The sequence below is a fragment of the Erinaceus europaeus genome, chromosome 8 (genome assembly GCF_950295315.1).
Source record: "Erinaceus europaeus chromosome 8, mEriEur2.1, whole genome shotgun sequence".
NCBI lineage: Eukaryota > Metazoa > Chordata > Mammalia > Eulipotyphla > Erinaceidae > Erinaceus > Erinaceus europaeus.
In genome coordinates this window covers 120868467-120896130 of record NC_080169.1, presented here as the reverse complement: position 1 = coordinate 120896130, position 27664 = coordinate 120868467, and the positions used below count along the sequence as shown (strand labels likewise).

The 27664-nt window shown below is 45.5% G+C and overlaps 1 protein-coding gene across 1 annotated transcript in view; it reads right to left on the bottom strand.

Moving 5' to 3' along the window:
* Positions 1–113: 113 nt before the first annotated feature.
* CNTNAP2 (contactin associated protein 2) overlaps positions 114–27664 on the bottom strand; it is a 2382269-nt gene continuing 2354718 nt past the window's right edge. Inside the window, exons 21-22 of the mRNA XM_060195676.1 lie at positions 279–372; positions 114–148 (exon numbers count right to left, since the gene is read on the bottom strand). Coding sequence (XP_060051659.1) covers positions 114–148; positions 279–372 — 129 coding nt within the window. The remainder of the gene's footprint in view (positions 149–278; positions 373–27664) is intronic.

Here is a 27664-nt window from a genome sequence, read left to right as displayed (position 1 = left end):
GTACCCCTCTTATCCTATGGTTTTTGCCAGTGTTTCCTTTTTATAAGTAAAAATTAAAAAGAATTGAGAGCAACCCACACCCCAGAATGACCCAGTAGCCCTGGCCTCCTGCCTCAATCAGGAGGATACACCTCTTCTTCCTTCTTCTCTGGAGAAGATGGAAGCCAGCCAGAGCAAAGTACCCGGTCACCCTAATATTTGCATTTGCACCCCACCCAACCCACCTGGGAGACAGAAGCAGCATATTGTGTGCGGGGTCCCTAACCCCACAGTCTTACCAATCACTTTCCCCAGGAAGAGCGACTTGGGAGAATTGAAGAGCGTGTCGGAGGAGCTGGGCAGGTGGTAGCTGACAGGAGGGTAGTGATCCAGCTGTGGAGAGAAAGGGAGGCATGTTTAGATGGGTGTCCACACAGGGGCCACCTTCCCCGGCCCGGCGGGCGGGGTCACCACCCCACCAACGATGGTTCCTGGGTCCGTAGTCCCATCAGTGCCGAGACAATGACCTTTCACAGAGTCCTCCCCCCACGGGATTACTGAAAAACAATCTGAGGGCTGGGGAGACAGCATCACGGTTCTGTAAAAGCCTTTCATACCTGAGGCTCCAAGGTCCCAGGTTCAATCCCCAGCACCACCGTCAACCAGGACTGAGCAGCATCCCTCTTCCTCATTCCCTCTCTTCCTCTTTCGTTCAAATAAATAAATTTGATACATTTGTTTTAATCAATAAAATATATAAAAAAACCCAACTTGAACACTAAGTGAAGACTCACCTGTAAACGTGTTACCTGAGAGATGATTGAATATGGATTTACACAGTTATGAGATAACAGGGGTATAATTCTGCACCATGCTCACCGCCAGAGTCCCGTGTCCCCGTTCCCTCCACTGGAAACTGCAGTGGTTCTCCCAAGGTGATGGATATGGGTTGATTATTAATAATATATATATGCCCTTTTATTATATATAAACATATATATATTTTAAAAAATTAAAAAAGAAAGAAAGGAAGAAAAATGCAGGGAGAGAGTGAAAGGAGCTTCCGCCAGTGCAGTGGGGGCTGGGCTGGAGCCCGGGTGGCATGCTCCACCAAGCAGGTACTCAGCGCAGGTGAGCTCTTATCCTACTGCTGAAGAATGTTCTCGGCCATCAAAATGACAGTGATTCCTCTTGGCCACCGGCAGGAACACTGCAGCTGGTGGAGACAGTCGCCCTGGTCTCAGGAGTGGTTGTTCCTTGGGCAGCACAGGGACAGAAAGACAGAGGGACAGAGGGACAGAAGGAGTAGGAGGGTGAGATCACAGAGAAGGTCGTGACTGCAGTGCCCTCTGCTGGCTCCTCAGCCCACCTGCAGGCTGCACAGGGCGTCCCAGGAGCACAGCCGGTGTGACAGCTGTGATGACAAAGGCCAGAGCCAGCCTTCTGCTGGGGCACCGAGGCCAGTGAGGGGCGTTGGATGGACAAAATGCCCGGTGGCCTCGCTCATATGAGGGGCGCAGAGAGACCGAGCCAGGGGCCAGGCAGAGTGAAAGGAAAACCCAGCCTGGGCTTCTAGCTTTTGTTTATGTTTATTTATTGGAGAGATAGAGAGAAATGGATAGGAAACAGGGAAGTGGAGGAGACACACACACACACACACACACACACACACACACACACAGCCCTGCACCACTGCTTCACCACCTGTGAAGGTGGGGACTGGGGACTTGAACCCTGGTCCTCGTGCATGGAACCATGCGCGCTCTACCAGGTGCGCCACCATCCAGCCCTGCACTCTGGGCATTTGACTGAAGTTGTCTAGGTGGATGGCCCACCAATAGGTTGTGAGGCAGGGTTTGTTGGGACTTTTAAAAAAATATATAGAGAGACAGAGGCAACAAGAGGGGGGATAGAAGAAAAAAGAAGAAGAGGATGAGGAGGAGAAGTAGAAAAACTATAAGAAGAAGGAGGAGAAGAAAAAGAAGAAGAAAGTCTAGAAGAAGGAGGGGAAGGAGAAGGAGGAGGGGGAGACTCCAAAGCGCCAAACCCTTCTTCAATGCGGTGGGGGCTGCGGTCAACACTGGGTTGTACCCACCGCAAAGCTCGATATAGGTGAGCTGTTTGCTGCACTCCTAAAACGTGTATTTACATATGAGAAAAATGCAGGGAGAGGAGAAGCCGTACCAGAATCCTTCAACCTTTTTTCTGACAGTGTGTATACTGTTAACCTACTTCCATGGCTTGCTCGTTCTTATGTGAGAATTGATGACAACCCACTTTCTCCTCTCTATCTCCCCCTTTCCTCTTGATTCATGGCTGTCTTGGCTAAAATCTGCGAAGCTTCATGCCCCAGGAATTGGAGACTAGGGGTGTACAGAGCTGGTACAGGGAGGCTGGGGGGGGGGGGGCAGAAAACACATATTGTTATTTTTTTTTTTTTTTTTTTTGCCTCCAGGGTTATTGCTGGAGCTCAGTGCCTGCACCATGAATCCACTGCTCCTGGAGGCCATCCTCCCCGCTCCCCAGCTTTTGTTGCCCTTGTGGTTATTGTTGTTGTTGTTGATGTCGTTGTTGTTGGATAGGACGGAGAGAAATGGAGAGAAATGGAGAGAGGAGAGGAAGACAGAGAGGGGGAGAGAAAGACAGACACCTGCAGACCTGCTTCACCGCCTGTGAAGCGACTCCCCTGCAGGTGGGGAACCGGGATCCTTCCGCCGGTCCCTGCACTTTGCGCCACCTGCGCTTAAAGACTGTGCTACCTCCTGACTCCCACATATTATTAATCTTATGAAGTTGTTTTTTCCGAAAGACAGGCTGTTTCTGCCCTTAAATGTTAACAAGGTGCTTTGGTGCCATCTGGTGGCTAAAGAGGGTAACTGCTGCTGTCTCTGGTTCCTTGCAAGTCTTCATAGGGTGGTCCTACTCCAAATGCACCTTGGAATTTAATCTGTCGCAGTAGAGGAGGACTTAGGGTGGATTCAAACAGTGTACGTTCACTATAGAAAAGGCAATAGATCTTCAGGGAAAATCTGGTCATTTTTTTCTTGCATATGATCTTTGAGATATATATATATATATATATATATATATATATATATATATATATATATATATATATGGATAGGGATGGAGAGAAATTGAGAGGGCAGGATAGCACCTGTGAAGCTATCCCCCTGCAGGTGGGGACCAGGGTCTTGAACCTACATCCTTGTGTACTGTCGTGTGTGTGTGTGAGTGTGTGTGTGTGTGTTTAACCAAATGCATCACCGCCTGGCCCCTCCCACTTTTTTTTTTTTTTCCCAAAAATTGTCTGGAGCCCAGCCGCTGGAGACCAGGCCACTGGAACACACCCGTCTCTTCCAAGTGGAGCCCAACTACACAGTGTCACAGTCAGGCACTTTTTATTCCTCACAGTTGTATTGTGAAGCGTTTCCTGTGTCAACAAACATACACAACCATTCGCCAAACATACACGTCCATTCGCCGTGATGCCGCACAATCTTGGAGCAACGTCAAATCCCTGTTGAGGCTTCCAGATCTCTTTGTCTGTGGTACATGGCATAGGGGTCAGTCTAAATGTGTAAAGAATTTCGTGAATGACAGCTTCATTGATGGGGCTTTTAAAGTCCGTACACAGAGAGAAGTCATTTCTCAGATGTGGGGGTGGGGTGGGAATCACCTTCCTTTGCTCACTGAACTCACAGTAAGGCAAAAGTTGATAGTGAGTCTCCATAGGTTACTGGTTTCTTTCTTTCTTTCTCTCTTTCTTCCTTTCTTTTCTTTCCTTCCTTCCTTCCTTTCTTTTTTTTTTTTTTTTTTAATTTTTAGATGCCAGAGAGGATGAGAGGGAGAGGGTGGAAGAGCTCGCAGCAGCAAAGCTTTCTTCAGTGTGGTAGGAGCCAGGCTTGAACCTGCGTCATGCACAAGACAAAGCATCACAACATTCAAGTGGGTTATTTCACTGACTCCTCAGTTATCTGAATGAACTCTTCCCTTCCTTTAGGCAAATGCACGCATGTCTGCAAAGACACACGTGAACACATATGTGTTGCGTGCCTACCTGTGTATAGCTTGTAACTGAAGTAATGGCTAAAATTTATCTTTATCTCTTTTTTTAAAAAAATTTTGTACTATATTTATTTATTAGATAGAGACAGCTGGAAACTGAGAGGAAGGAGGGATAGGGAGAGAGACAGAGACACACCTGCAGCCCTGCTTCACCATTTGTGAAGCTTTCCCCCTGCAGGTGGGGACCAGGGTCTTGAACCTAGGTCCTTGTACACTGTAGTGTGTGCACTCAACCAGGTGCACCACTACCCGGCCCCCCTTATCTCTATTCAGTTTTATTGATTTTTTGCCCAGAAGCACAAGAACTTCCTGAGAAGGCTTTGCATTCTTCTGAACGCTCCCCAGCCTGTTCCTTACTGAAATCACTTATGGGTGGGGTGTGTGTGGGGTAGATAGCATAATGGTTATGCAAACAGACTCTCATGCCTGAGGCTCCAAATCCTCTATTAATTCCCCGCACCACCATAAGCCAGAGCTGAGCAGTGCTCTGGTTAAAAAAAAAAATGATGAAATCATTCATTAAAAAAATGCCAAGCAGCGTACATACACACACACACACACACACACACACACACATCATCATCATCATCATCATCATCATCATCAGAAAGTGGGGTGAGTCCATGGACGATAGACACTTCACCAAGGAAGAGATCTCAAGGGCCAACAGCACAAGAAAAGTTGCTTCAAGTCACTGGTCATCAGGGAAATGCAAATAAAGACAACAGTGAGATACCATTTCACACCTGTGAGAATGTCACACCAGAAAGCACTGGAGAGGTTTTTTTTTGGGGGGGAAGGGGATACTTCCCACTGCTGGTGGGAGTGTCCATTGGTCGAACCTTTGTGGAAAACACTCTGAAGATTTCTCAGAACATTAGAAAAAGACCTGCCCTATGACCCAGCAATTCCTCTCCTGAAGATCTACCCAAAGGAAACAAAGGCATCTATCAGAAGAAGTCTGTGCATATCTATGTTCATAGTAGCACGATTTGTTAATAGCCAAAACCTGGAAGCAACCCAGATGCCTAATGACAGATGAGGGGCTAAAATGAAAAAACCAACAACAACAACAAATGGTATATATAGATCATGGAATATTACTCAGTTGTTAAAAATGACAAGGCCATTGGCTTTGCCTCATGTTGGGTGGAATGTGAAGGAAGCCCGTTGAGTGAGACAAGCCGAGAAGAGGACAAATACCGCAGTAATGTCAGGTCTAACCGGGACTTAATGAATAGGGACAGAGATGCATGGGCTGGACATGGTGTAGGGTGTCAAAGCAAGGACTTGGGGGAAAGAGGGAAAGAGGGAAGGAGAGGGGAGGGGGGTGGAGAGAACTGTGGGGTCCTGGCACATAATGAAATTGTCCTTATATATCAATGACTGCACTGTAAAGCATGAACTCCTGCAATAGAATAGCTGTGACTCACGTTGGTCCTGATCACGCTGGGCTAGTCAGGAAAATCGTCTGTGAGCAGGGACCTACTGGGCAGGGACTGAGGGACTGCAGAGTCACAGGGGCGTTCTGGGTGCTGGAAGCCAGTCACGGGGGCATTCTGGGTGCTGGAAACCAGTCACGGGGCATTCTGGGTGCTGGAAACCAGTCACGGGGGCGTTCTGGGTGCTGGAAACCAGTCACGGGGGCGTTCTGGGTGCTGGAAACCAGTCACGGGGGCGTTCTGGGTGCTGGAAACCAGTCACGGGGGCGTTCTGGGTGCTGGAAACCAGTCACGGGGGCGTTCTGGGTGCTGGAAACCAGTCACGGGGGCGTTCTGGGTGCTGGAAACCAGTCACGGGGGCGTTCTGGGTGCTGGAAACCAGTCACGGGGGCGTTCTGGGTGCTGGAAACCAGTCACGGGGGCGTTCTGGGTGCTGGAAACCAGTCACGGGGGCGTTCTGGGTGCTGGAAACCAGTCACGGGGGCGTTCTGGGTGCTGGAAACCAGTCACGGGGGCGTTCTGGGTGCTGGAAACCAGTCACGGGGGCGTTCTGGGTGCTGGAAACCAGTCACGGGGGCGTTCTGGGTGCTGGAAACCAGTCACGGGGGCGTTCTGGGTGCTGGAAACCAGTCACGGGGGCGTTCTGGGTGCTGGAAACCAGTCACGGGGGCGTTCTGGGTGCTGGAAACCAGTCACGGGGGCGTTCTGGGTGCTGGAAACCAGTCACGGGGGCGTTCTGGGTGCTGGAAACCTCTGTGCTGGCTGGCCAGGGCCCTGGAGGGCTGGGAGAGAAGGAGGCCCAGTCTCTGCGGTCATGGATGGTCCTGGCTGGTGTGCTCTCTCTCTCTCTCTCTCTTTCTGTCTTTATCTCCATCTCTCTAGCTTTCTCTCAGTCTCTCTCACTGTCTCTCTTGCTTTCTTTCTCTCTGTGTCTCTCTTACTCTCTCTTTCTCACTCTGTCTCTCTCACCCTGTCTCTCTTGATTTCTCTCTCTGTCTCTCTCATCCACGCTCTCTCACTCTCTCTGTCTCTCTCACTCTCTGTCTCTCACTCTCTCTGTCTCTCTCACTCTCTGTCTCTCTCACTCTCTCTGTCTCTCACTCTCTCTGTCTCTCACTCTCTCTGTCTCTCACTCTCTCTGTCTCTCTCACTCTCTGTCTCTCTCACTCTCTCTGTCTCTCACTCTCTCTGTCTCTCTCACTCTCTGTCTCTCTCACTCTCTCTGTCTCTCACTCTCTCTGTCTCTCACTCTCTCTGTCTCTCACTCTCTCTGTCTCTCTCACTCTCTGTCTCTCTCACTCTCTCTGTCTCTCACTCTCTCTGTCTCTCTCACTCTCTGTCTCTCTCACTCTCTCTGTCTCTCACTCTCTCTGTCTCTCTCACTCTCTGTCTCTCTCACTCTCTCTGTCTCTCACTCTCTCTGTCTCTCACTCTCTCTGTCTCTCACTCTCTCTGTCTCTCTCACTCTCTGTCTCTCTCACTCTCTCTGTCTCTCTCACTCTCTCTGTCTCTCTCACTCTCTGTCTCTCTCACTCTCTCTGTCTCTCACTCTCTCTGTCTCTCACTCTCTCTGTCTCTCACTCTCTCTGTCTCTCACTCTCTCTGTCTCTCTCACTCTCTGTCTCTCTCACTCTCTCTGTCTCTCACTCTCTCTGTCTCTCTCACTCTCTGTCTCTCTCACTCTCTCTGTCTCTCACTCTCTCTGTCTCTCACTCTCTCTGTCTCTCACTCTCTCTGTCTCTCACTCTCTCTGTCTCTCACTCTCTCTGTCTCTCTCACTCTCTGTCTCTCTCACTCTCTCTGTCTCTCTCACTCTCTCTGTCTCTCTCACTCTCTGTCTCTCTCACTCTCTCTGTCTCTCACTCTCTCTGTCTCTCACTCTCTCTGTCTCTCACTCTCTCTGTCTCTCACTCTCTCTGTCTCTCTCACTCTCTGTCTCTCTCACTCTCTCTGTCTCTCTCACTCTCTGTGTCTCTCTCACTCTCTCTGTCTCTCACTCTCTCTGTCTCTCACTCTCTCTGTCTCTCTCACCCTGTCTCTCTTGCTTTCTCTCACTCTGTCTCTCTCACTCACTCTGTCTCACTCACTCACTCTGTCTCACTCACTCTCTCTGTCTCTCTCACTCTCTCTGTCTCTCACTCACTCTGTCTCTCTTACCCTGTCTCTCTCACTCTGTCTCTCACTCTCTCTGTCTCTCTCACTCTGTCTCTCTCACTCACTCTCTCTGTCTCTCTCACTCTCTCTGTCTCTCTCACTCTCTGTCTTTCTCACTCTCTATCTCTCTCTCTTTCTCGCTCTGTCACTCTCTCTCTATTTCTATCTCTCTCGCTCTCTCTCACTTGCTCCATCTCCCTCTCTCTTGCTCTCTCTGCCTCTGTCTCTCTCCGCGTCTCTCCCTTGCTCCGTCTCTCGCTCTCATTCACTCTAGTTTTCCCTCATTCTCTTGTCCACTCACACTCTCTCTTGCTCTATTTTATAGTCTCTCTCTCTCTGCCACTCACTGCATTCACTCAGTGTCCCAGGGCAGAGCCCATCCCTCCCTGTGGCAGCCCAGAGCTTCTGCTGCTTGTCCACCAGCTCTTGGCCGGCTCCAGCCTGGCACCTGGTTCTCTCTGCAGGACTGCCCACACCTCCTCCACAAGCTCTGAGCTCCTCCCGCTTTCTTCTGCTGTGTTTAGTCTCCCTTTGTCCTGGAGCCTTCAAGAAACTCACTCAAGGTCATTCCCAGACAACCCAAATAATCACAACTTCCTGCCCCTTTCCTGCTCATCAAAGTGGAGATGGATTCTCAACACAGAGCAACATCCAGGCTGGGCTGAGGCTGTGTTTGGATGATGTGACAAGCCCTTTCCTGGGAGCAATGGCATTGTGACAATCTTGTGGCTTTGAATGGACCCAGACAGAACCCTAGACACAAATACCTGTGTGCTGGCCAGGATTCCAGGCCCCTGGCTGCACAGCACTGGTCAGGAAAGACCAGGCCCTGGTGCTTCCTTGACGGGAAGGTGCCCGCTTCCTCACGGGCACACACAGCAGCCCCCTCACTCGAGGAAGATGGGTCCTGACATGAGCGCAGCCTAGAATATTCCCGGCTATGGCCATGGACTGCGAGCTCAGACTGACAGGGACTCAGAGGTCACACAGGCCCCTGTGTAAATAGGATTAGACATGGGTCCTGGGTCCGATTGATGGGGTAAACAGCTGACTATATTTGCATAATTTCTTCAAGTTGGGGAGCTACTCTCTACACTAATTCAGCTTTCTAGGCCTATTCCCAACTCTGACATCATCTTCCCAGACAATATTTTTAGTCCACCTGCATGCTAGCTACTGGGCTCAGACAAAAACTACTAAAGTCGGGAGTCGGGCGGTAGTGCAGTGGGCTAAGTGCACTTGGTGTGAAGTGCAAGGACCGGCCTAAGGATCCTGGTTTGAGCCCCCGGCTCCCCACCTGCAGGGGAGTCGCTTCACAAGCGGTGAAGCAGGTCTGCAGGTGTCTGTCTTTCTCTCCCCCTCTCTGTCTTCCCCTCCTCTCTCCATTTCTCTCTGTCCTATCTAACAACAACAACAACATCAATAACAACAATAACTACAACAACAATAAAAAACAAGGGCAACAAAAGGGAAAATAAATAAAAATTAAAAAATTACTAAAGTCATGGGCCCCTTGGAACGTACCTAAAATAGACTGCCTAGCTGCTTTCCACCCAAAGACCCCTTATTTCATCTGCTTTATTCCTACCTCTGGGTTCCTGTTTATTAAACAAATTGTCCTGCTTTATATCTTACTGCCTTTCAGCCACCAAGTTGCAGATGCTACTATGATTCCATCCTGACTTCCCTGGGCAGACGACCTCACCATGTGCCTTGGAACCTCACCCACCCAGAGCCCTGCCCCACTAGAGAAAGACAGAAACAGGCTGGGGGGTACGGATCAACCTGCCAACACCCATGTCCAGTGGAGAAGCAATTACAGAAGCCAGAACTCCCACTTTCTGCTTTCCATAAAGATCTTTGATCCTTACTCCCAGAGAGATAAAGAATAGGGAAGCTTCCAATGGAGGGGATATGGAACTCTGGTGGTGGGAACTGTGTGGAATTGTACCCCTGTGATCTTACAATCTTACTCATAATTATTAAATCTTCAATATATTTTTTAAAATATTCCTTTTAGTTGCCCTTGTTGTTTTATTGTTGTAGTTATTATTGATGTTGTTGTTGTTGGATAGGACAGAGAGAAATGGAGAGAGGAGGGGAAGACAGAAAAGGGGAGAGAAAGAGAGACACCTGCAGACCTGGCTTCACTGCCTATGAAGCGACACCCTTGCAGGTGGGGAGCCGGGGGCTTGAACAGGGATCCTTACGCTGGTCCTTGCGTTTCATGCCACCTGCACTTAACCTGTTGCTCTATCGCCTGACTCCCCAATAATTTTTTTTTAAAATCCGCAAGTAGAAAACACATGACAGCAGATAAGGCAGGAAGATGCTCAGTGAGAAAAGCCCAAGTACAGGCCACATTCTGTAATTCCACTTGTATTACCAGGCAGCTTCCTCCTCTCAGATGAACCCCAGTGTCCCTGCTATACTACCACCCCACCCCCCCAGCACACAGTCATCATTTCAAGGTAACTCCTCAGGGGATCCAAGTGACCTATTTTGCTGTACATTGAGCCAGCGGTCATCTCCCTGGCAGTTAAGAAGCTATAAGAGAGGATCATTAAAATTAAAGACTGTGTCTCCATGTGCCCCCAGCACACCCTTAAGGGGACACTAATTTGTTCGACATTGACCATTAAGTTATTAAAAGCCTCGCCACAAAGGTTGGGGAGCATGTCTGACACGGGAAGCTTCCAACTTTCGTGCTTGACCAACTATTATTTTGCAATTTCAGTTTGTTCTAATGGCTAAGCCACAGCCTGGCAGGTATAAAAGGAATTTTACCAATCTGTTTTTTCTTTTTTTTGGCTGGGGCAGGAGTGAAACGGAGAAGTAGAAACAGAGAAGAAATAACTGAGCCCTGAGTTGTCTCTCTCATGTCCAGAGAGGTAGAGACAAGAAACAGTATCATCAGAAGTACCTCTGAGGCTCTGCAGAGGGGATCCAGATCCCAAGTATTTATTCTTGCCCTTATATTCACACAGAGCCCTGTTCTCTGGGAACTCACCTCCCCGAGCTCAGGGAGGGCGCTAGCCTCAGACCTTCCTAGGGGACATAGGTCATGTATTTATACCTAATCCCTGATTGGAGTGATACTTGGAGTTTGCTTAGGGATGTTAAATTGAGAGTATACTATTGGGAAAGATGTTTTTTTTAGAAAATATTTATTATTTGTTTATTTGGATAGAGACAGAGAGAAATCAACAGGGGTGGGGGAGATAGAGATATATAGACAGAAAGAAAGAGACACAGAGAGAGACCTGCAGTCCTGTTTTATCACTCATGAAGCTTTTCCGCTGTAGGTGGGGCCTTGGGGGCTTGAACCTGGATCCCTGCACACTACAACATGCACGCTCTACCAGGTGTGCCACTGCCCGGCTCTGGGAAAGATGCTTTGACTCCTCACAAGAGTCAAGGCCAAAGCCGACAGACACAGAGGTGGGAAGCAATGATGAATCCGTCTTAGTGCTCACCCAGCTCTGCCTCTCCCTTCCTACGACTTTATAGAACAGAGAGTTTGAAGCACAGAGACCATCTCCTTTGTTCCACCTTAGTGTCTTTACTCCATCTGGGGTCCCTCTAAGACTCAGGTCACCTCATAACTGAACCACAAAGAGCAGGACTCAATCCAAGCATCTAGGATTCCAGAATCTCTTTGTTCCCTCTAAGGGAGGACACACTTGAAAGAAAAAAAAAAGCAGGTGAGAAGGGGAGACAAACATGTGGAAACCAAGTGGGTGTGTGTGTCTTTTCCAGGATCTTGGCCTGTCTCTTCCTCTTGCTGGGCAGTTGGGAACTTTGCAGGGACAAGGCCATGTCCTGCCCTCTGCCTCTTCCTCCAGGAGCCAGCCCAGGGCTGTACAGAGCACCAACGTATGGGACCTTGAATGGTGGCCTGATGGACAGTTAGCTGGAGCTGGAGCCCAGGACACTACTCACCTCCAACTCTACCTCATCTCTACTGGATAATATTATCCTTTCAACCCTTGGGTCTAGTTAACAACCCATGTAAAGTGGGCTTAGAATATAGTGAGTGTTCACTTAACATTTCATGAATGAGTCCTCACAGCTAAGCTGTATTGATGTGTATGCATGGTGTGTGTGTGTGTGTGTGTGTGTGTGTGTGTGTGTGTGTGTGTGTGTGATATGTGTCTAAAATAGGGACACTGTCTCAGTGTAGTCACGTTCCATGGATGACATGTTGACTGAACCCCCAGAGACCCAACATTCAGATCAGCTACTCAACTTCAGGCTTAATGTGTAACTCACTACCTAGAGGACTCTGTAGTCAATGAATTGGATGCAAATTCTTCACACATGGATGGGGTCAAAGAGCAAAAGCTCTTGTGTGTGTAGCAAAAGCTCCAGGATAATAGTCTTGGCCCCTGATATGGGAAAAAGAAAACAGCAGCTTATTGAGAACCACTGTCCTTTAGATGCCGGGATTAGATCTTGTCAGGAAATTGTGAGGGTGTGGTAGAGCCTGGCAGGGCTTGACCTGAGGAGTGCGTCTATCCTGTCAGTCTCTCTCTCTACCGAGAGGTTGAGCAAGGAGGGACAGGAATAACCCCAAAGGTTTGCCCTGTCTTATCAGACTCCAAGTCTCACAAAGCACCCTGCATTCCTGATACTATGGCCTGCTCCCTTATTATCTACATAATCATTGTTTTGCCTGAAAGATCCCCACCCATTCCATTCCTTTGATCTGTCTTCTTTCTACCCTCAAGACCCTCCCTGCCTGCAGGGTGTAATTATTTATCCTACTAGTTAAAACCCTCACAACAGTAGCTAAGGAAGTTACCTTTCCCAGCCCCCTTTTGCCTTTCTTCACCCCTTTCCAAACCATGGCAAGCCATTTCCATTTCTGACTTGCCACTTCCGGGTCCAACCTTTAAAAGCCTGGGCTCCCTGATCAACAAAGAATCGAACTGCCTCGCCACCATGAGCTCTGTTCATGAGTCATATCCCTTGCATTGCTGAGTGAGTAGCAGCCCAGGCTGGCTCTGGTCGAGTTCTCTCCAACCCAGAGAGTACGTGCCTAGGAAGAGGCACCCCCATGCTAGCCTGGCAAGATCTAGAATGTCTAAGACTCAATTACAATTTACTGCTAGCCTAAGCTACTTACTCATGTCCCTGCTGTTTGTCTTGCTTCCTGCTTGAATTAGCCCCTCTGAAATGTGGGATTTTGAATGTACTGCAAAACACGTAAATCAAAAGACTCAAACTTGGGGCTTCATCACCTGCTCCTGCTTCTATATAGAAGTAAAGTCACCTCCAGGACAGCTTGTGTCTTTAATCTTTTTTGTTCTTTGATTAGTGATTTAACAATCATTAACAAGATCATAGGATATGAGGGGTATAATTCCACACAGTTCCCATCACCAGAGTTCCGTGTCCCATCCCCTCCATTGGAAGCTTCCCTATTCTTTATCCCTCTGGAAGTATGGACCAAAAATCTTTATGGGGTGCAGAAGGTAGGAGGTCTAGCTTCTGTAATTGCTTCTCTGCTGGACATGGGTGTTGGCAGATGGATCCACACCCCCAGGCTTTTTCCATCTTTCCCTAGTGGGGTAGGGCTCTGGGGAGGTGGGGCTCCAAGACACAATGGTGTGTTCCTCTGCTCAGGGAAATCATTGCAATAGCCATGAGTTTGGGGTGAGTGAGTCTGGCTCCATATCTGAAGACCCTACAGGGGGACACACTGAATGCTGAGTGAGCTGGGGTGCTGACTCCTCATGAGCCTTGAGATCACCATCACCCTTCATGCTGGGTTCTTTATGTCTTAACTGACACAACATTGATTTATGTAGTCATTCAAATTCAGGACTATAGCTTCACACCTATGTACCTGTGTATACAACTCACCCACCATCTAATTTCAGTACCCTGACACTTCAGAGAGACCCCTCCACTTAGGTCCCCTCTTCTCCTTATTTTCCTCTTACTTCTCACAGAGTCTAAGAGTCAGCCTGGCTGTTGTTATTTATTATTGTTACAAGATTATTTTCTTTGGTTATTTATATTCCACACAAGTAAAATCATCCACTGGTATTCTTTCTCTCCCTGACTTGGTTCACTTAGCATGTTGACATTAGAACAAACCAATATTTCATCCAAAAAAAAAAATAACAATGCTTAACAGATCCCTCTCTTCATTATCACTGGTCATCTCCATCAGGAACAACATCATAAACCCTCTTGTGGGCCTCTACAGGACCGGGCCCTCAATGTAGAACAATGGTCGAAATTTCCCCACTCTACACAGGGAGGCTGGGTCAATATACTCTCCTACTCAAGGAAGACTGGTCCTGAGGTGAGTGCAGCCTAGAATGTTCCAGCTGTGACCATGGACTGTGAGCTCAGACTGACAGAGGTTAGACAGGCTCCTGTGCCAAATATGAGTAGACACGGGCCCTAGGTCAGGTTGATAAGGTTTGTAGTTAATGATATTTATATACTTCCTCCATATTTGGGAGCTACTATCTGCCCTGATCCAGCTTTCTAGTACTATTCTCAACTCTGACATCATCTTCCCAGATATTACTTTTAGCCCACCTGCATGTTAGCTGGGGGCTCAGGCAAAAATCAGTAAAGTCATGGGCCCCTTGGAATATTCCTAAAATCGACCTACTAGCTTCTTCCAACATGAAGACCTTTATCTGCTCTATTCTTACCTTTAGGTTCCTGATTATTAAACAGTTTATTCTGCTTTATATCGGAATACTTTTCAGCCACCAAATTGCAGATGCTAACACGATGCCAACCTGACTTCATTACTAACTGCACCAAGTTCTGGGGCCATGCTGTGGTCACCTGGGTACAACCATGTGAAGGGCTTCCTTCCTTCCTTCCTTCCTTCCTTCCTTCCTTCCTTCCTTCCTTCCTTCCTTCCTTCCTTGGCAGAGGATCTCACCAATGTGTCCTGGAGCCCCACCTCTCCGAGCCACTAGGGAAAGATAGAAACAGGCTGCGGGTATGGATCCACCTGTCAACATCCATGTGCAGTGAAGAAGCACTTACAGAAGCCAGAACTTCTACCTTCTGCACCCTATAAAGGATGTTGGTCCATATTCCCAGAGGGCTAAAAATCAGAGAAGCTTCCAATGGGAGGTATGGGATACAGAACTCTGGTGGTGGGAAATGTACCCCTCTTATCCCACAATCTTGTTGGCCATTATTAAATCATTAAAATAAAATAAAATAATAATGAAATCTTTATAATGATAGAATAATATTCCACGGAGTCTATCTTTTTCTGAGAGTTCTTTTTTTCTGCTATCCCTTCAACAAATACAGGGTTGAATTTCTTCTCACCATGGAGGTTAGTCTCTCATTCACTTCATTACCAGCTGAACCAAGCTTTGGGGCCATGCTGTGGTCATCTAGGTACAACCATGGGAAGGGCTTCCAATTCCTTCCTTCCTTTCTTCTTTCTTTCCTTCCTTCCCTCCTTCCTTCCTTCCTTCCTTCCTTCCTTCCTTCCTTCCTTCCTTCCTTCTCAAAAAGGTTTTGACATAGCCTAGAACCAAAGCAGAGAGAGATCTATCTCCCTGAACTCTCTCCTACACCTTCCCTGGACCTAGAATCTTTCCACGTGAGACAAAGGAAAGATGCCTCTCTAGGGAAGACTCAGCTAAAGGTACTTTCCTCAAGTCTTTGGAAGATGGGAACTACCTTGTGCTTGGAGTTAAGGTCTTCTCCAAACTAAAGCCCCTGGTCACGAGACACACAAAAAGAAGGGGGGTGGTCTCAGTACAGAGAGACTCTGGCATATGATGCTTGATGTATGAATGATTCTTTTTGTTATTTTATGTGGCACCAGGGAATTAACAGAGGGTTCAGAGTATGCACAAGTGACCTCCTGGCCCAGTATTTCCTTTCTTTTTGCCTCCAGGGTTATCACTGGCACTATGAATCTGCTGCTCCTGGAGGCCATTTTTTTCCTTTCTTTCTTGTTACTGCAAAGAATAGAGAAATTGAGAGGATAGTGGGAGATAGAGAGGGAGAGAAAGAGAGACACCTGCAGCCTTGTTTCATCACTTGTGAAGTGTCCACCCCTGCAGGTGGGGAACTGGGGGCTTGAACCCGGAGTCTTGTGTGGGTCTTTGCACTTCATACTACGTGCACTTAACCAGGCATGCCGCAGCCCAGCCCTGACCTGGCCCAATATTCATTCTCTCTAATATCTATAATAAACTATAAATTTAAAATATATATTCTAGTACATAATATAATAATATATATTAGAGAGACAGAGAAGAGGAGAGAGACATCAAAGCACTGCTTCACCAGCCAAGGAACTTATTTGGTGCTGTCCATGGTATTCCCATGTGGTGCTGTCCATGGTATTTCCATATGGTGCTGTTCATGGTATTCCCATGTGGTGCTGTCCTTGTTACTCCAATGTGGTGCTGTCCATGGTATTCCCATGTGGTGATGTCCATGGTACTCCCATGTGGTGTTGGGGATTGAACCCAGGAACTCAAGCATGGCAAGACATTTGCTGTATTTTTTTAAACTTCTTTATAGGGGAATTAATGCTTTACAGTTGACAGTAAATACAATAGTTTGTACATGCACAATATTTCTCAGTTTTCCACATAACAATACAACTCCCACTAGGTCCTCTGTCATCCTTTTCAGGACTTGTACTTGTCCCCCAACCCACCCCAGCGTCTTTTACTTTGGTGCAATACACTAATTCCAGTTCAGGATCTACTTGTGTTTCCTCTTCTGAACTTGTTTTTCAACTTCTGCCTGATAGTGAAATCATCCCATATTCTTCCTTCTGTTTCTCACTTACTTCACTTACCATGATTTCTTCAAGCTCCATCCAGGATGGGCGGAAAACGGTGAAATAACTATTTTTAATAGGTGAGTAGTATTCCACTGTGTATATATACCACAACTTACTTAGCCACTAATCTGTTGTTGGATACCTGGGTTGCTTCCAGGTTTTGGCTATCACAAATTGTGCTGCTATGACCATAGGTATACACAAATCTTTTTGGATAGATGTGTTGGGTTCCTTAGGTATATCCCCAGGAGAAGAATTGCAAGATCATAAGGTAGGACCATTTCTAGCCTTCTGAGAGTTCTCCAGAATGTTATCCGCAGATATTGGACCAATTTACATTCCCACCAGCAGTGCTGGAGGGTTCCTTCCACCTCAGAACCTCTCCAGCATTTGTCATTGCTACCTTTTCTGATGTATGACATTCTCACAGGAGTGAAGTGGTTTCTCATTGTTGTCCTTATTTGCATTTCTCTGACAATCAAAGACTTGGAGCATTTTTTCATGTGTTTCTCGGCCTTTTGGATCTCTTCTGTGGTGAATATTCTGTCCATGTCCTCTCCCCATTTTTTGGATGGGGCTATTTGTTTTCTTGTTTGTTGGGAATACTGTGAGAACCAGGTTGAGCGTGGTGAGGCTTTTCTCATTGAAAAATGGTGAACTGAGGAAATGAATCTCCCTGTCAGACTCTCTCTTGCAGAGGTTGAGCTTGGGAGAGGTAAAGACCTCAGTTTTTTGCCTCCCTGTCAGCTTACTCCCTGTCTCAGAGACCCTGCATTTTTCTGCCTCTAGGGGCTCAGCATTCCTTAAAACATTAAGCCAGCTCCCCTGCTTCACCCTGCATTCCTTGATACAATGGCTGCTCTGCTCTCTTATTATCTACATATCAATGTTCTGCTTTGTCTAACAAATGACTCACGGTCTCCTCCCTATTCTGCTCATTTGATATATTCTTTTCCTACCATCAAGATCCTCCCTGCCTGCAGGGTATTATTAATCCTACCAGTTAAACCCCTCGCAACAGTTGCTAAGGAAGTTCCTACCTTTCCCAGGCCCCTTTTACCTTTCTCCAGCCATTTCCTAACCATGTACGTTAAACCATGTTTCCTAACCATGTTGTCAAGCCACTTCCGTTTTCGACTTGCCACTTCCGTTTTCCAGCCTCAAAGAGGGGGGCACTCAGACTGGGATTCTTATGCTGGCCCTTGCACTTTGCGCCATGTGCACTTAATGCACTGTGCTGCCGCCCAACTCTGGGGTGTCCGGATGAGTAAAGATTTGAAATGCCTCGCCACCACCAGCTCGGTACCTGGGTCATCTCTCTTGCATCGCTAGCCTGACACTTGTTGTTGAGTTTGGCAGACTCTTTATATATTTTGGTTATTAAACTTTTGTCTGATGTATGGCATGAAAAGATTTCCTCCCACTCTGTGAGGGGTCTCTTTGTTTGGATAGTGGTTTCTTTTACTGTGCAGAAGCTTTTTAATTTGATGTAGTCCCATAGGTTTATACTTGTCTTAGTCTTCTTTGTAATTAGATTTGTTTCATTGAAGACATCTTTAAAATTTATGTGGAAAAGAGTTCTGCCAATATTTTCCTGTCTTGTACCTGATCTGAAGGAAAAGGCTTTCAGTTTTTCACCATTGAGTATGATGTTGGCTGTAGGTTTGCTATATATAGACTCTACTGTTTTCAGAAATTTTCCATCTATTCCCATTTTTGTGTAGCGTTTTGATCATAAAGGGATGTTGTATTTTGTCAAAGGCTTTCTCTGCATCTATTGATATAACGATGTGGTTTTTGGTCTTGTATTTGTTGATGTGGTGGATCACGTTGACTGATTTATGTATATTAAACCAAACTTGCATCCCTGGGATAAACCCCACTTAGTCATTATGAACAATCTTTTTAATATACTGCTGTATCTGGTTGGCTAGAATTTTGTTCAGTATTTTAGCATCTATGTTCATCTGAGATAATGGTCTGTAGTTTTCTTTTTTGGTTGTTTCCATGTCTGCTTTTTGGTATCAGAGTGATGTTGGCTTCATAGAAGCTGGAAGGGAGTATTCCTGTGTCTTCAGTCTTCTGGAAGACTTTTAAAAGTAGAGTTATTAACTCTTCCTTGAAGGTTTTGTATAATTCATTTGTAAAACAGCCTGGTCCAATACTTTTATTTTGGGAAGGTTTTTGATAACCTTTTAAATTTCATTAGCTGTGATGGGCCTGTTCATTTTATCTACTTCCTCTTTATTTAATTTTGGAAGTTTTTAGGTATCTAGGAACTCACCCATTTCTCCCAGGTTCTCTAGCTTGATGGCATATAGTTGTTCATAGAAGCCTTGCATGATTTGTTGAATATCTGTGGTATCTGTTGTGATATCTTCTCTTTCATTTACAATCCGATTTCTTTGTGTCTTCTCCCTTTTTTGTTTTGTGAGTCTGGCTAAAGGTCTGTTGATTTTGTTCACTCTTTCAAAGAACCAACATTTACTTTCTTTGATCTTTTGTATGGTTTTCTCATTTCAATGTTATTTATTTATGCCCTAACTTTAGTTATTTCTGTTCTTCTGGTTTCTTTAGGCTTCCTTTGTTCTTCTTATTCTAGGTCTTTAAGATGTGCAATCAGGTTGTTTATTTGTGGTCTTTCTTGTATGGCTATGAACTTCCCTCTCAGTACTGCCTTAGCTGTGTTACAAATATTTTGATAGCTTGTGTCTTCATTTTCACTGAACTATAGAAACAATGATTTCTTCCTTTATTTCCTCTTTGACCCAGTAGTGTTGAGCTTCCACATTTTGGGACTATTACTAATCTTTTGTTGATTGTTAAGTATTAGTTTCATTCCACTGTGGTCTGAGAAGATGTTTGGGATGATTTCAATGCTCTTGAATTTTCTGATGCTGTTTGTGGCCTAACATATGTTTCTATCCCTGAGAATGACCCATGTGGACTTGAGTAGAATGTGTATTCCTGTTTCTTGGGGTAAATGACTCCGAAAATGTCCAATAGTTCTAGTTTATCTATGTCCTCATCTAGCTCATTTATTTATTGATTTCTGCCTTGGTGATCTGTCAGGTTGAGAGAGTGGGGTGTTGAAGTCCCCTACTATGTTGCTGTCTGCTGCTAATCTTATGGGTTTTCCTCTGTAGGTGACTCTTTGTTTTTCTCTTGCAGTCTTCAGGATCATTTCTTTTTTTTTTAAATACTTATTTATTTATTCCCTTTTGTTGCCCTTGTTTTTTATTGTTGTAGTTATTGATGTTGTTGTTGGATATGACAGAGAGAAATGGAGAGAGGAGGGGAAGATAGAGAGGGGGAGAGAAAGACAGACACCTGCAGACCTGCTTCACCACCTGTGAAGAGACTCCCTTGCAGGTGGGGAGCTGGAGGCTCAAACCGGGATCCTTATGCCGGTTCTTGTGCTTTGCGCCACGTGCACTTAACACACTGGGCTGCCTCCTGGCTCCCCTCTCAGTCAGTTTTTATGCCTCTGTGGTTCTCCAGACAGTGGCTTTTTGCTCAGAATTCTTCTTCTTCCTCTTGCTCTGTGAAAGTCAGTTTCCCTTGAGGTTTTCAGTGTGTTAGTAGTTTTGTTCTGGTTGCTTTTTTGGTGCCAGGGACTCAGTGCAGGACTCCTACAGGTGAACTGCGTGTGTGCCACTGTGCTCCATTCCTGGCTGCTCTGTCGTTTACTTGCTGTTCTTTCTTTCTTTCTTTCTTTTTTTTTTTTTTAAATTTATTTCTTTATTGGGGAATTAATGTTTTACATTCAACAGTAAATACAATAGTTTGTACATGCATAACATTCCCCAGTTTCCCATTTAACAATACGACCCCCACTATGTCATTTATCATCCTTCATGGACCTGTATTCTCCCCACCCACCCACCCACCCCAGAGTCTTTTACTTTGGTGCAATATGCCAATTACATTTTAGGTTCTACTTGCGTTTTCATTTCTGATCTTGTTTTTCAACTTCTGCCTGATAGTGAGATCATCCCATCTTCATCCTTCTGTTTCTGACTTATTTCACATAACATGAATTTTTCAAGGTCCATCCAAGATCGGCTGAAAACGGTGAAGTTACCATTTTTTACAGCTGAGTAGTATTCCATTGTGTATATATACCACAACTTGCTCAGCCATTCATCTGTTGTTGGACACCAGGGTTGCTTCCAGGTTTTGGCTATTACAAATTGTGCTGCCAAGAACATATGTGTACACAGATCTTTTTGGATGGATGTGTTGGGTTCCTTAGGATATATCCCCAGGAGAGGAATTGCAGGGTCATAGGGTAGGTCCATTTCTAGCCTTCTGAGAGTTCTCCAGACTGTTCTCCACAGAGGTTGGACAAACTGACATTCCCACCAGCAGTGTAGGAGGGTCAGGGTCATTTCTTTATCTTTATTCCTTTCCATTATAAATATGATGTATCTTGATGTCTTTAAGTTTGGGTTAATTTTGTTTGGGACCCTCTGGGCTTCTGGAACCTTTATGTCTTTGATGTTGTCTACACTAGAGAAGATCTCAGCTGTTATGCCCTGTAGAATGCTTACTTCCCCTCCCTCTCTTTCTCTGGTAAGTCAATAATGCATATATTATTTCTTCTGAAGTCATCCCATATGTCTCTGTTGTTTTTGTAGTATCTCTTAATCTCTTTTTGATATCTCTTACTTCTTTTTTAGTTGTCTCTAGTTTGTCCTCGATCTTGCTAATTCTGTCTTCAGCCTCATTGATTCTATTCTGTCTCCCCTCTACTGTTTTCTGGAGTTCATCTATTTTGTTACCCTGTTCTGATACTGTTTTCACTTGTTCAGTTGGCTGTGTTCTTAGCACAGCTATTTCAGCTTTCAGCTCTCTAATAACCTTGAGATAATTAATGTTTTTCTTTCAGGGTCTCATTTCTTGTTTCTGCATTTCTGATGACAATTCTTTCAAACTCTTTACTCGCTCTGACAATTTCCTTAACAAGCATTTGGATGTTGACTTCACTATTTTGTGCTTCAATGTTTGGGGGGCTTTTTGCTAGACTTTTGTCCTGCTTCATTTCTCCAATATGTCTTCTTGTTGGTTTAACCATTCTATATAGTATGTTATGAGGTCCCTCTCTCAGTACTTTTCAAATCACTAATCAGTCTTCCCTGCATTGACTTGTGCCTATGTAAGGTACTCAAAGAGTTTACAGTTGTGTCAATATTATTTCAATCCCTGAGTTGGAGCAGAGACACTGTTAAGGCCTCTTTCGTCCTTTTTCTTCCCTGTAGGTTATGGGAGCCTGAGGGGTTTTCAACTATAAGTAGGCTTCTTAGCTTAATCACTCACTCCTGACCCAGAGGTAAAGCAGGGTGGGGGAGAGTAGGCACAGTGGTTATGCAATGAGATTCTCACACCCCAAAGATCCAAAGCTCTGGGCTCAAGTCAACCTCTCTTCCAAGCTGGGCAACACTGCTGGGCCCTGTGTGTTTCTAAACGAATCCTGTTTATAGTCTGTAGGTTCTGAGGCAATTATTCACCATGTTCACATCAGGAGAACCATGTGGAAAGGCTTCCACTATTCAGCCCCACTGCCAGGCCACTGAGGTGTAGCTCTTCTGAGTTTCCTGGTCAGTTCTCTGTTCCCAGATGTCAGCTCAGGGCCTCTCTCCTACTGCTCCAGACTCTGAGAGCAGTAGTAATGGAGACTCACAGTTGTGTTTGGTGAGTCTTAGGGGAGTCTTCTCCTCCCCTCAGCAGTCTTTATGTTGGTAAAACAGACTGGAGGTGGTGCCTCAATTAGTAAACTGCCAGACTGTTGTCAGCTGCTCAGTCTCTTCTTAGGCTCCTCTGTCCACAAGCCACATGTGTTTGCATTCACTGGTGACTTTGTGGGTTTCTGAAGCCGTTCTAGTCCTGTCTTGTTGCATTCCCAGGTGATCTTCTTTGGTATTTATTTCTAGTTGACCATGGAGAGGAGAGAAAAACAGCTGCTGCTCCTGTAATCCCACCTCCAGAAGTCTCCCACTCTATTTTCTTTACCTTTCAATTCTAAGTCCCATATCCTCATATTCATATATCTCAGCAATATTCCTTATGAAGAGAGTGTTGGTAAAGTCAAACAAAGTTAGGGGTTTCTGAGAGACACACAGAGAGAGAGGTACCTCAGACCCAACTGATCAACTGCCCTTTTGGAACAAGGGTAGAAGAGGAGGAGGTGGCCTTCCTGGAAGAGATCCTGGATCTGCTCAGGTGCAGAGACCCAAAGTGACAGGTTGGATCTAGAGCCACCAGTCCATTCACAGGATACGTATATGTATATATATATTTCATCCCCCCCAAATGCTCAAGACCTGAATCAGAAAAAGACCTAGAAGCAGCACCCTCATGGCTGTGCATGCAGATGATTTCTCTTTGCAAAGATGTCAGGAGCTTCCATTTATGCCTTGATAAGCAATTTTAAAATGAGAGGTATTAGAAGCACTTCTGCCTATTGTCATGACGGTGCTGCTATTATGGTAATGCAATCAGCACCCTCTCTGCTTCTTCAGGCCTTCGTGCAGTTGAAATCTCACTGTACGGAGGCAATTAAAAGAATTAGTGAGCCCATTAAGTGATTTATGTCTTCTGCCCTCCCCAAATCTCTCAAAATAGTAAAAGGAGAAAAATTAGCTTTCAAATGTTAATCTACTCTCCATTGTCTGATACTCCACCTACTGGAGCAAAGCTGAGTACTACTTAGAGCATAAAGTGTTTAGAAAAAGATTCCTGATTTTTGTAGCGATGAATTTCTCTCTCTCTCTCTCTCTATATATATATATATATATACATATATATATATATACATATATATATATATATATATATATATATATATATATACAAATAGCAATGATTGAGAGGAGAGACTCTCACAGCTGATATGACATTTATTTTAAAATTTTTTTATTGTCTTTATTTATTTATTGGATAGAGGCAGTCAGAAACTGAGAGGGAAGGGGAATATAGAGAGGAAGAGATGCAGAGAGATACCTGTAGTCCTGCTTCATCATTTTTGGAGCTTTCCCCCTGCAGGTGGAGACAAGGGGCTTGAACCTGCGTCCTTGTTCATTGTAACATGTGCCCTCAACCAGGTGCACTACCACCTGGCCCCGATAAGGAATTTCTTTAAGAACATTAATTTCTTTTTTTAAAATTATTTTAAAATTTTATTTATTTATTTTTCCTTTTGTTGCCCTTGTTGTTTTTCATTGTTGTTGTAGTCATTATTATTATTGTTACTGATGTCATCATTGTTAAATAGGATGGTGAGAAATGGAGAGAGGAGGGGGAGACACAGAGGGGAAGAGAAAGACACCTGCAGACCTTCTTCACCACCTGTGAAGTGACTCTCCTATAGGTGGGGAACTGGGGACTCGAACCTGGATCTATACGCCGGTCCTTGCGCTTTGTGCCACGTGCACTTAACCCACTGTGCTACCACCCGAATCTCAAGAACATTAATTTCAAAGCCTTTTCTAGTAGGGGCAGCTCAAGCAGTACAATTTTTTTTCTTTTTTAAAAGATTTTATTTATTCAGGAAGAAAATAGGAGGAGAGAGAGAGAGAAAGAGAGAGAGAGAGATATGGAGAGAAGGAACCAGACATCACTCTGGTACATGTGTTTCTGGGGATTGAATTCAGGACCTCATGTTTGAGAGCCTAATGCTTTATCCACTGTGCCACCTCCCAGACCACAACACTAGAGAACTGATTATTATTATTGTTTAAAGAATCTGGCCAGAAACTATTTAGGACTCTGAGGTTTCTGTTTGGATCTGCACACAAGATCTCTAAAGAGAATTACAAAGCTCTGAAAAGTCAACATGTGAACCAGGAGCTAGTCATTTTACACCCAGCTTTCCTTTAAGAGGTGGAGGCTAAGGAGAGCTCCTGGATTTATGTACTTTTCTATTAAAGTCACTTTCCTGACTTTAATCATTTACAGGTTGTGGGTAATTTAGATAATCATTTCTCTAACACGGGTGAATGAATTATTTCACAGGAGGTATTTTCTCAGAAGAACTCTAGGCCAAACACATTTTGATAAACTGTAAAATGACTTTCCAGGAGGCAAGAAAAAAAAAGTGGGGGAAAGAGAAGACAAAATAAAGAAAAGGGACAATAAATACAATAAGAAATGGTGTATTTTGAAAACAGGTTTCCACGCTAACGGACCCCTCTCTGCACCACCACTGGACACTTCTTTCAGGAACATCATCATAAGCCCTCCTGTGGACCTCTCCAGGACCTTGCACTCATCATAATGCAGAGATGATAGAGACTGCCCCAGTCTCCAAAGGGAGGTTGGGGTGTCCGGCCCTGCCACTCAAGGAAGACAGGTCCTGAAATGAGTGCAGCCTACAGTGTTCCCAGCTGTGACATGAGCTGTGAGCTCAGACCAATGGGGACTCAGAGCTCACACCGGCTCTGGTGATTATTGTTGGTAGGCTTCTAGTTCTGCTTCTGGGACCCCTTCTGCTACATTGCTTGACGTTGTGGTCTGTTCACATGGTCATTCTGTTTGGTCTCACTCCCCCTGCCTCCGGGAAATTTTGGTTTAGTCCTTGCTGGTCCGTGCTTCTTCCTTCTCCCCGCCCCCTAACGTACATGTATTTCCTTGGTTCCTGACTCTTCCGCCGGGGGAGAGAGAGATGCAGGAGAGAGAAGGACAAGATTGTGATTAGAGATAGCTTAGATTGCGCTGCGTTCCACATGAATAAAGACTAAACTGCATACAGCTCAGCCATGAGTCTCTGGTCGTCTCTGTCTCCCGACCATGAAGCTAGCTTAGCCTGAACCGACAGATTATATATATATAATATATATTAATATAGTATATATATATATATGGATGGAGGTAAACAGACCACTTTATTCACAGAATTTTTTCAAGAATGGGAGCTGCTCTCTGCCCTAATCCAATTTTCTAGCCCCTTTTATCTACAATGACACCATTCTCTCAGACAATACTTTTATTCAACTTCATGCTAGCTATTAAACTCAAGCAAAAATACCATAGTCGTGGGCCCCTAGGAACATGCCTAAAATAGACTTCCTAGCTTCCTTCCACCCTAAGATCCTTATTCTCATCTTCTCTGTTGCTACTTTTTGGTTCCTGTTCATTAACCATTTTGTCTCACTTTATGTCCTGTCACCTTCCAGACACCAAGTCGCAGATGCTACCATGATGCCATCCTGACTTCTCTGTGCAGACAATCTCATCAGTGTGTCCTGGAACCCCACCTACCCAGAGCGCCGGCCCCACTAGGGAAAGACAGAAACAGGCTGGGTGGTGTGGATCCATCTGCCAACACCCATGTCCAGCAGAGCAGCGATGACAGAAGCCAGAACTCCCACCATCTGCACCCCAAAACCAATTTTGATCCATACTCCCAGTGGGGGAGAAATGATTGGAGGAAAAGAGGGCTCTGAACTCCAGCTCCATCAGGACCCTCAGAGAGAGGAGGAAAAAGGGAGGGACATTTGGATGTAGTAATAGGGTCATAAGTGGCTTGTAGGGGAAGAGAGGATGGGACCTGGAAGCAAAAAGGGACAATGATGTAAAAATGTAGACAGGCAGCTGTGTGGGTGACAGTTAACCCATGTCTGCAACCTTGGGAGATTGAGGTCATTTCTATCTTAGTCCTTCTCAGCCTCTACCCTCTTCAAACATGGTTGCTTAGGCTCATGAAAAACAGAGAAGAGAAGCGTTCAGCTGGTACAATCACATGCCTTGGTGTGCGTGCGGCCCTGGGTTTGAGACTCAGTACCGCCTGTGTGTACCAAGGAGAGTGGGTGGTATCTAGCTCTGTCTGTCTCTTCCTCTCTCTGAATTATGTTATTTTGTTTTTTAATTAATTTTTTATTAGTGATTTAATATTAATTTATAAAGCCTTGAGATAGAAGAGGCATAATTCCATATAGTTCCCACTATCAGAGTTCTGTGTCCCCATGCCTTGGTGTGCCTCCATTGGAAGGGGCCCCAGCCCTTCTATTAGAAACTGCGGTAGTTCTCCCAAGGTCACAGATATGGGCTGATTCTAAAACTATCTATCTATGTATCTATGTATCTATGTATCTATCTATCTATCTATCTTTCCATCATATATTAATAGTCCATTTTTTTCCTATGGTCCTTCCTTTCTAAGTCACCCCTACATCTGTTACTACCTCTGAGTGTCCTTGCTTTCCCCCCCTATTCTGTGTTAATTCTTTTTTCAGCCACCAGGTTCTAGATGCTACCATGACGTCAACCAGACTTCCCTGGGCAGACGACTCCACCACTGTGTCCTGGAGCCCCGCTTCCCCAGAGCCCTACCCCACTAGGGAAAGAGAGAGGCAGGCTGGGATTATGGATCGACCTGTCAACGCCCATGTTCAGTGGGGAAACAGTTACAGAAGCCAGACCTTCCACCTTCTACACCCCACAATGACCCTGGGTCCATACTCCCAGAGGGATAGAGAATAGGAAAGCTATCAGGGGAGGGGGTGGGATACTGAGTTCTGGTGGTGGGAACTGTGTGGAGTTGTTCCCCTCTTATCCTATGGATACCCCCTGCTCTGCTCCACCTGCCCTCACTCCTCTACCCCACTGCTCAAAAAAAGAAAGAAAGACTACATTTTACTAGGAGTGTACACAAACACCATTCCCACCACCAAAAGACTGTGACCCATCCCTCCCACCCACTCCCACCCCCCACTGGCCCAGGAAGCTGCATGTCTTCCCCTCACCACAGGGTTTTTACTTTGGTGCCCTACTTACAATTTGATCAGGCCCTGCTTTTACTTTCCCTTTCAGATCTTCTTACTCAACTTCTGTTGATGAGTGGGATCATCCCATACTCATCTTTATCTTTCTGACTTAGCTCACTTAACATAATTCCTTCTAGCTCTGTCCAAGATGGGTCAGAGAAGGTGGGTTCATTGTTCTTGATAGCTGAGTAGTATTCCATTGTGTATATATACCACAGCTTTCTCAGCCACTCATCTGTTGTTGGGCACCTGGATTGCTTCCAGGTTTTAGTTATTATGAATTATGCTGCTATGAACATAGGAGTACACACCTCTTTTTGATTACTGGATCATATGGAAGGTCCATGTCTAGCCTTCTGAGAATTCTCCAGACTGCTCTCCACAGAGGCTGTACCAATTTACATTCCCACCAGCAATGTAAAAGGGTTCCTCTGTCCACACATCCTCTCCGGCATTTG